At 55.7% G+C, this 8904-nt stretch overlaps 1 protein-coding gene across 1 annotated transcript; it reads right to left on the reverse strand.

Annotated features, from left to right (window-relative positions):
* Positions 1-1135: 1135 nt before the first annotated feature.
* TSEN54 (tRNA splicing endonuclease subunit 54) lies at positions 1136-8104 on the reverse strand. The gene is made up of 12 exons (XM_007959650.1): positions 8049-8104; positions 7763-7927; positions 7607-7670; positions 7446-7529; positions 7040-7138; positions 5739-5791; positions 3635-3736; positions 2796-3421; positions 2133-2193; positions 1843-1845; positions 1699-1812; positions 1136-1286 (listed from the first exon to the last, which is right to left on the reverse strand). Exons 1-12 carry the CDS (start codon positions 8102-8104, stop codon positions 1136-1138), a joined length of 1578 nt encoding a protein of 525 aa, XP_007957841.1.
* Positions 8105-8904: the final 800 nt, after the last annotated feature.

Below are 8904 nucleotides of genomic sequence, written 5' to 3' on the forward strand. Positions count from 1 at the left end.
GGAGCCAATCACCGGCCCGAGGGCCCGGGGCGGGGCCAGGCTCGAGACCGTGCGAGGGCGCGCCGGCCCGCCCCGGCCTCACCTGCGCGTACCTGCGTCCAAGGACGCACCGCCGCGCCCGTCTCCCGGAGGAGGAACTAGTTCCCGGAAGGCGCGGAGGGCCCCGGGGCCGCCTCCCAGCCCGACTCCAGACGGCAGCCGTCCCTCCCACCGCCCGGCCCAGCTGCCGAGGGAAGGCCCAGCCCGATCAAAGCGGGGACCGGCGGGCGCAGGGCAAGTTTTAGGACCTAGGGGTGGGTGGGGTTGGGGGCGTCACCGCAAGGCGCCTCCTCTCGGAGAGGGCCCTAGGACCCTCTCCAGGTCTGTTGAAGATGTCAGCGGGGACCCGGGGCTGCGACCGGACTTTTTAGCACCAGCGAGGGAGGGCTTGGGCAGACGGGAGCGGAAGGGCCGCGGAAGGGTGGAGTGGAGTGGCGCGTCCCCTGAGCAGCTGCTGAAAGCCCGCAGAACTACCGAGGCGCCAGCCTCACTGCCACAGTGATCCTCTACCCCTAACCCCTTCAGAAACCCAAGCCAACTAGAGGTCTGTGACTGCCCACCCCCCAGGGGGCGGGGCAGGGCGCGTTTCAGCCTCCTGCTGGCTTCCCTCATTCTTAGGTCTGCACCAGAGAAATCTGCTCTTGGACCGTGGACAACAGGGTGGAGAGGGTACTGAGGCCCCTGGGCAGTGGGTGGGGAAGATCCAACTTGTCTAGTATATCCAACCAGAACAGGAAACAGAACTTTTTAATGGCTTTGGCTTTATCGCATGAAGCAGGCACCCTCTGTTTAAAGGCACGGAGTCCTCTCTTCTGCCCCACCTTGCTGGGCCTCTGAAATACACAGTCCTGAGTTTCAAGGGGGGTCACTGCAAGGCAGCAACCTCAGGCCGGGGGCATGGAAGTGTTGTAGTGACCAGGTAGGGGCATGGCTTTGCTCTCCTGCAATCATCAGACACCAGGGCCAGGGCACAGACTGGCCCCTGTGGCTCCAGGTGCAGGATGCTGAGGCAGTCCCTGAGAGCAGAAGTCCAGGGCCACAGCGTGGGCCCCGGCCGGCAGCCCCGGCCTTTCCCTGAGTGGGAGGAGCTGTGCGGTCAGTGCTCCAGGTCTGTGGGCAGTGTGAAGTCCCGGAAGCTGTAGAAGGAGATGTCCCCGTGATCCACAAGGGCAAAGATCAAGGGGACATCCCCACTCTGGTAGGACAGCCGCTTGAGGGTGCAGAGGCCTGGGACTGGCTCGTCAAATCTGTAGGGAGAAGGGGTAGACTGAGACCACAGTATAGCCCACCCATAAGCTCTGAGACCCCAGCCCCTCTAAGGCTCCCAGGAAAGGAGGATGCAAGGACTCTGGTCCCTGGACTGTCCTCTCTGCAAAGGGTATGTCTCTGCTTAGTGCTCCAAGAAGGAACCAGACCCCTGGCAAAGAGAGCCTCTCTCACCACTTAGTCCATATAAACCCTTTTGCTGGGAGACCCTGGGACTAAAGTGGCACAGGAGAGCCAACCCCAAAATGCCAGGAGTGAGCTCAGAATTGGAAAACCTGGCTGTGTGGCCTCACACGGGGTCACTTAACCTCTCTGGACCTACTTTCCGCTCAGACTGGCACAGTGGCCCGGGGGTCAGGGTAGAGAAGAGGTACACACACGTTTGTCTCGTACCCACTGATGCACATCCGAACATAGGGATTGCCAGGATTCTTCTTCCGGAAAGTGGCCGCGGCACTGGCCTGGTAAACGTCGAAGCTGATCTCCAAGCCCCCAGACTTCTGCAGCCTGAGGACAAAGCGAGAAACCTCAGAAAACAGACTCCCCTGCCCACCTTTCTTTTCCACCTCATCCTTACCCATCACCAGTTCCAGATGAAAGCCTGGGCCAGGGGGACTGAGGTCCTGGCTGGAAGGGGCCACTGAGGAGCAGGGGGAGGCCAGCTGCCCTAACTCAGAACCCTTGGGATAAATCCACCCCTTGTCTATGGTTCTTCCCACCCCCCTGCACACACATGAACAGGAGCTCTGCCCGGAACTAGGTATGTGGATTTGCAGCCCTGGAACAAGTCACCAACTGATGCCCAGCTCTGAAGTCTGCAAACTCACCGTGCCCCTCCATCAGCCAGGTGTGTTGTCTGCAGCACTGAGATATGCCGGAGGACCGCGGCTACAAGGACAGATGAACAGAAGGGTTTTGGGGGTCAACCATCTATAGAACCCCTCAGCATTTCTGAACCTGCCAGCTAGTTTAGGATCACCAGGTATAGCAAATACCGCACACCTTTATTTTATCTGGCAACCCTGATCTAGTTCTTACGATCTGCCATGTCCCCATAAGGATTTTAAGGCATGCTAAATCCTTCAGTGTGCTCAGCCCAGGCTAGTCTCACCCTATTAGCTTGACAGCAAGAGCAGAAAGCCAGCCTTTCATTTGGCCTAAATGGTACCTCCTGGTTGCAGCCTAATGAGACTGTGAGCCACACACGCATCTTGTTTATGATTTTAAGGACATGGTCATAGTTGTCATTCCTCCTCACCTCTCCACTGTCACCAACCAACCATGTCTGACGTCCCCATCTGGGGCCTCTGCTGCTGCCCTGGAGTAGATTTCCTTGTGGGTTTCCACTAAGACAGTCTCCCCTTCCCCATCCTTCTTAGCTTCCCCATCCTTCTTAGCCTGGCTCAGTCCCAGTCAACCCATGCCCTTTTCAAAGTCTTCTGACGCCTCAGCTGCCAGTGGCCAGCAAGGCTGTGGCAGGGTGGCGGTACCTGGGGAGTCCGCCTGGCCAGGGCTCAGCAGGGGGGTGACGGGCTGGTCCCAGAGGTGTGGGGGGCGGCTCTGGGTCTTCTGCAGGTACCGCCTCTGCAGTAGCTCTTTGTACTCCCGCCAGCTAGAGCAGCGCTGCACCTCGGGGTCTGCGTTGACGTCGTCCCGGAAGTGCCAGGCCCCTGCCTGTTGCTCCCGCCGTGAGAGCTTCTCCTTCCGCTGGTTGAGCTTCTGGCACCAGGACTCAGCATCTGTCTCCCGCCCGGGGACGTTGGCTGGGAGCAGCTCTGGAGCTGGGGCAAGCAGGAGGGTGTGGCGGCTATCCGAAGCCATGTTGGGGAAGGAGATCTGCTCAAAGTTCCAGCGCAGTTTACAAGCCCCTAGGACCCCGTTCTTTGCTTTGCCACTCTCCTGGCTGCACCCTACCCCATCGCTGGCCAGGCCAGGCCCAGGCTCCAGGGACCCTAGAAGTTCTGATTCCTTTCTGGGGCTTGGCTGCTGGGCTTTCTCCTCTGAGCTTTGGCTGTTTGGGCTGCAGGGAGGTGGGCTGGAGGTTGTGTGGTGCTTGGGCGTCCCATTCACCTCCTGCAGGGGGCTCTCTGGGGCCTTGGGCTTCTTGGGAATGGACCTGAGGGAACATAGGAAGGAAAAGCAAAAACTTAGCTCTGGATTGCTGCCATGCACACACCCCACTGGGCACTGAGCAGGTGGGCAGGTGCCCAGCTGTCTCCCTGAGCCACTGCAGGAGCTGCTCAAGCACCCACTGAGGGTTCCAACCCCAGCACACCTCCAACAGCTCAGCAGCCCCCCAACTCCTGGGGGGCCGTGACGGCAGCATTACCGAGAACTGGAGCTCCGCCTCTTCCTCTTGCCGTTCCGGTCCTCCAGGAGTTGGGCGCTGCCATCCAGGTTCAGCTGCCTCTCGTAAGGGGACAGGATGGAGCTGTGGGGAGAGGGGAGGGCAACAGATCCACCTCCTCCACCTGGCATTTCCCACGGGCTCTGTGGGGAAGGGGGCTGAGAGGACAAGTCAGGGGGCCACTGCTGAGGGCTAAGGCCACAGGGCCCGGGCAGACGGGAACACAGGGGCAGCCACTGGGCCTCACCAGTGGCACCTCTGAACAGAGAGGTTCCCTGGGGTTGGGGCTCCCACTGTGAGTCAGGATCAACTCAACAGCAAAGGGTTTGCAGAGTCAGCAAGAAAGGATCGACCACTGTAAAAAAAAAACCAAGAGGAGCTAGAAAACTGGAAAATCACAGGAAAATAAAGATCGGGAAAAAAATCAGGGAGAACCACTTTAACATTTTCTCACATGCACACAATCTCTCCATATGACGTTGTTCTATGCATTTTGCTGTTAGTTGCTGTCAAGTGGATTCCAATTCCCACTCGGACCACCCTGTGTGTGGCAAGCACAGCTGCTCTACAGGGCTTCCCAGGCTCTGACCTTTCAGGAGCAGACCGTTAGGCCTTTTAGGAAGCCTCTAGGTGGATCTGAATCACCAACCTTTCAGCCTATAGCTGAACATTTAACCATTTACGCCACCCAGGGGATTGGTTTGTAATCCTTCTCTCCACCACCTCCCCCCCAACACAATGTTATAAACACGGTCCCTTATCACCATAGCATTCTTCTCTGGCATGATTGTTTATGGCTCTAGAACTGTGCCAGCCACTAGCTGCAAGTGGTTATTTAAGTTAAACTTAAATCAACTGAAATGAAGAAAAGTTAACAATTAACAAAGGTGCTTAAGGCATATATGTTGGACAACAGGAAGTTCTCATCACAGAAGGGTCTATCAGGCGGAGCTGCTCTGAGGGAGAAACTGGAATTTATGTTACCATGTCCCCACTGTTGGACTCCTGATTTTGCAAAGGAATGCTGTTTGCACGAGCTCCCCACTAAGCGCAAGCTCTGCAGAGGCGGAGATTTTTACCCTCTGCTGTCTCCTCAACTTCCTAGCCGAGGCCTGACACACAACGAGTGCTCAAATATTTATTAAATAAAGAAAGGAACATTCTCACAGGTAAATCTTCGCACACCTCGTGATTATCTCCTTAACTTATATTCTACTTACAGAAATTAAAAGGCACTCTGGTGGCACAATGCCTAAGGCATTTGACTGCTAACCAGAAGGATGGTGGTTCAAAGCCGCCAGCCGCTCCGCAGAAGATGGGGCAATCTGCTTCCGTAAAGATTTACTGCCTTGGAAACCCAATAGGGGTCACTATGAGTCAGCATCAACTCAATGGCAGTGTGTCTGGTTTGGTTTTTCAGAAATTAAAGGCTGTGCCTGTTGCAGAGCTTCGTGACACACTGAAACGGCAAAGGCTGTACCAGTTGCCACTCCAAGCCTGAGGGTCTCTGAGGCTCTCAGCAACACTATTACCAAGGGGATGATCTTCCGAGGCCCCAGAAGGAAAGAACATCGAGCCTAGTGGAAGAGCTCTGGTGGCGTGGCGTAGTGCCTAAGGCATTTAACTGCTAACCAGAAGGCTGGCGGTTCAATCCCACCAGGCCCTCTCGGAAGGCAGGTCGGGCAATCTACTTCTGAAGAGATACTGCCTCAGAAACCCAAGGAATGGTCACTATGAGTCAAATCCATCTGGATGGCAGTGAGTGAGTTTACTCAACAGCAAACTCTCCACTCAGTCCTTCCCTCACTAGACAGATCTGCACGCACACCTACCAAATGCTGGGCCCCACTCCAGTGCCACGTCCCCAAGCTCCCCCATGGACTCAGCTGAAGACAGGGCCCAAGTTGATACCCCCAGGATAAACGGAAACGACCCAGTTTCTTCCAGCAGAGGCCAACTCATGTCCAGGGTTGGTTCCAGGGCTCCAGCCAAGGGTTCCAGGCAGGAAGAGGCTACCTTCCCACCCTGGGCTACCCAGCTGGGTCCCACGGTTTGAACAAACAGAAGGAAAAGGATGAGGATTTACCTTGGCTGGAATCGTCGAACTACATAACCTAGTCTCTTCAGGTGGCTGAAAACCTCAAAAAGAAAAAACTGAGGTCAGACACCTCCTTCTGAAAACATCAGAGTTACTCCAGGCAGACGCCACTCCCTGGACCCCTCCTACACACCTGCAGATCCCAAACCCTGGTACGAGTTAGACTACAATCCACTATAAACACACTCCCCAGAGTAGAGTCTCCTGTTCACTACCCTGTTCACTTACCTTATTCTGGGCACAAAAGGCATTTAGTAGTTTTTCAATCTAAAAGTTGACAGCAATGGACCAGACAGAGAACTGTGCCCTAGGATACCGATACCAAAGCTCCAAGAGGAAGCTCCTGACTACGGTCGAGACAAGAAGGTGGCAGAAGGTGGCGGTCATTCCTCCCAACTCCAGACCTGGGTGGGGTGGGAGTGACCCTGGTAAAGAGCCACGTTTGTCCTTGTGTCCGTGTAACCGTATCAAAGGGACACATCCACCGATGTCCCTCATCGTGCTTGAACTCTCAGCAGCCCTCAACATAGCTGACCACTTCCTCCTCCAAAGACCTTCTCTTGGCTTTCGTGCCGCTACCTCTCCTGGTTTTTCTCCAATGTCATTGGACACTCCTTGGTTTGGTCTATCAGTCTTCTCCCAACCTCCTCGTATTGGAGAGACCCAGTTCTCCAACCCAGCCCTCCACGCTGGCCACAGCTTCCTACAGTCCCGTGGCTTTAAACAGCATCCAAGCACTCATGAAGTCCATGTTTTAGCCCTCTAGCCTTGACTTCCCCTGCACTTCAGGCCTGTGTATCCACTTATTTACCCAACCTCGTGACCACCCCACTCCCTGTGTACTCTGAGCCATGCACTAAGACTGTGTTCCTCAATCCCTGCCCCTACCCCAGCTTATCTTGTCTCAGGGCCTTTGCACTTGCTGTGTCCTCTGCTCAGAGTACTATCCCTGAATCTTTGCAAGGTTAGTTCCTTCTCGACTGGTCTCACTCCAAACACTAGCCCTTCAATCATACTTTTCTGACCCCAAATCTAAATCAGCATCTTTCAGTCTCAATCACCATTCCCTCTACTTTATCTTTTACCTACCACTCACTTCCCTCTAAAGCCAATAGCTCATTTGCCTGTTCAGTTATTTATTATCCAAGCACCACAAAAGAGCCTGGTTTGTCTTGCAGCCCCGCCATGTAGCACTGTGCCTAGCACCTCGTAGTTACTTGTTAATACTTGTGTGTGCTCATCGGTTCAATGGATGAGTGGCTCTTGTTCTTGGAGAGGGGAGCAGATACCTGGTACTGCGAGAAAGTCACAGTGTCCTCGGTCAGCAGCAGTTGGTAGGCCTCCTGGATGGACAACGGCAAGTCTTGGTGGAAGAGCTGGATGGAGCCCTGGAAGTGGGGGGGGGGGCAATAACTCAGCCTGTGAGCCCCACCCTGCAGTGGCGCAGCTCCCTGGCTCTGCCATGCCTCCCCTCCTCAGCATCAGCACAAGAATGTGGCCAACCCGGAAAGGGGGTCTGCAACACTAATTTGGACTGGACCTCCTGTTCTCTGCATGCCATTCTTGTCCCTGCTCTAGAAATCAAGTGACAAACTCCTTGGAAACCCAGTTGTGTGTACCTTTTTTTTCTCCCCAATGTGTCCTTTGGGTTCTGGGGTCCCCAACCCCTTCCCCACTCTCCAGGGCCCCACTCACACACTCCAGCAGATACAAGGCCTCTTCTGGGTGAAGCCGCTGCCGGCCCTGCTCTGAGAAACCCATGGTCTGCCAGAATTTACCCTGAGTGGGGATCAGAGACAGTGTCACAGAGGAGCCAGGGGGGCAAAGGTCCCTTGTCATCGAGTCCCGCCACTCACCGCAGGAGACTTCAACTCCACGAAACCTTCTTCTGGCCTCCACTCGGCGGCTACCAAGCTACCCCTGGCGAGTGGTGGGGAGAAGTCATTTCAGTGCACTTGAGAGTGGCAGAGCCCGCCAGCCCCCAGCCCACCCCGGCCCGCCTGCACGCTCACAGGCGCTCCACGCGCTCCTCCGCCAGCAGCTGCCAAAGCTCCTCGCGGCACTGGCGCAGCCGCTCGGCCTGGGCCTCCGAGCCGTCGGGGAGGAAGTCCTTGGGGCCATGCGAGCGCTGGGGCAGCTTCTGGGGCCGCGCGCGGGCGGCGAGCAGCTCCCGGGCACTGGGGAGGAGGGACGCGGGTCACGGCCGAGCGGTCAGCCAGCCCGCCCTGGACGCCTGTTCCCCTCCCCGGGGTCCCTCAGTGTCCCCACGCCCCCCAAAGCTCCTCCGGCCGCTCGCACCTGAGCACGCGCCCGGCAGGAACCTCCACATCCGAGAGCTCGGCAGCAGGATCCATTGGGGCGCCATCTGCGGCTGCGCGCGCACCGCCCATGACCCGCCCACCTTCGGAGCTCCGCGCGGCCCTAGCGCCCAGCGGCGCAATTAGTCTTCTGGAGTGCCGGGTCACCCTAGGGGTCTTCCTGGTTATTTTGGGTTCTAGCACCGCCCCACACCTGTGACTCGATTCCCGTAGCTGAGCGTTTGGAAGTGGCGCAACAGTTAAGCGCTTGGCTGAGAATGGAAAACTTGGCAGTTCGAACTCAACAGCAGCTCCGCGGAAAAAAGACCTGGTGATCTGTTCGCCTAAAGCTTCAAAATCCAAACCAAAACCGTTGCCCTGGAGTAGATTAGGATTCTAGAGACCCTACAGCACAGCGTAGAACTACCCCATAGGGTTTCCAAGGCTGTAATCTTTTCTTTTTTTTCACCAAATATTTTTATTGTGGTCCCTACCTCCCTTTTATTTTGCCTTCCCCTTCTGGCGCAGACAAGAACATAGTTTCCTAATAGCTCTTCCTTTGCTATACAAAAATCTGTGGACTTGCAGTCTGCTTAACCACCCCTGTTTCTAATCATTGGAAACCAAAACAGACCCTGCCTCATCCCCAGGAACACCTACCCATCTCTCACGCTCACCGCATTCTTCTTCTTTTTTCCCCTTCTTTTCCCTTTACCCAAGTTAGTGTTATGTCTATCCTCTAGTTAGTGGTTTACCTTGCCTTGGCCTCCCACCCCTGGTAACCATTAAAGACTATTTCTTTTTGTATGAAACCTTTCTTTCTTTCTTTCCTTTTGACAATAGTGGTTTCATACAAT

Source organism: Orycteropus afer, unplaced genomic scaffold, assembly GCF_000298275.1.
Source record: "Orycteropus afer afer isolate SDZICR_OR568_19922 unplaced genomic scaffold, OryAfe1.0 scaffold00018, whole genome shotgun sequence".
Lineage (NCBI taxonomy): Eukaryota > Metazoa > Chordata > Mammalia > Tubulidentata > Orycteropodidae > Orycteropus > Orycteropus afer.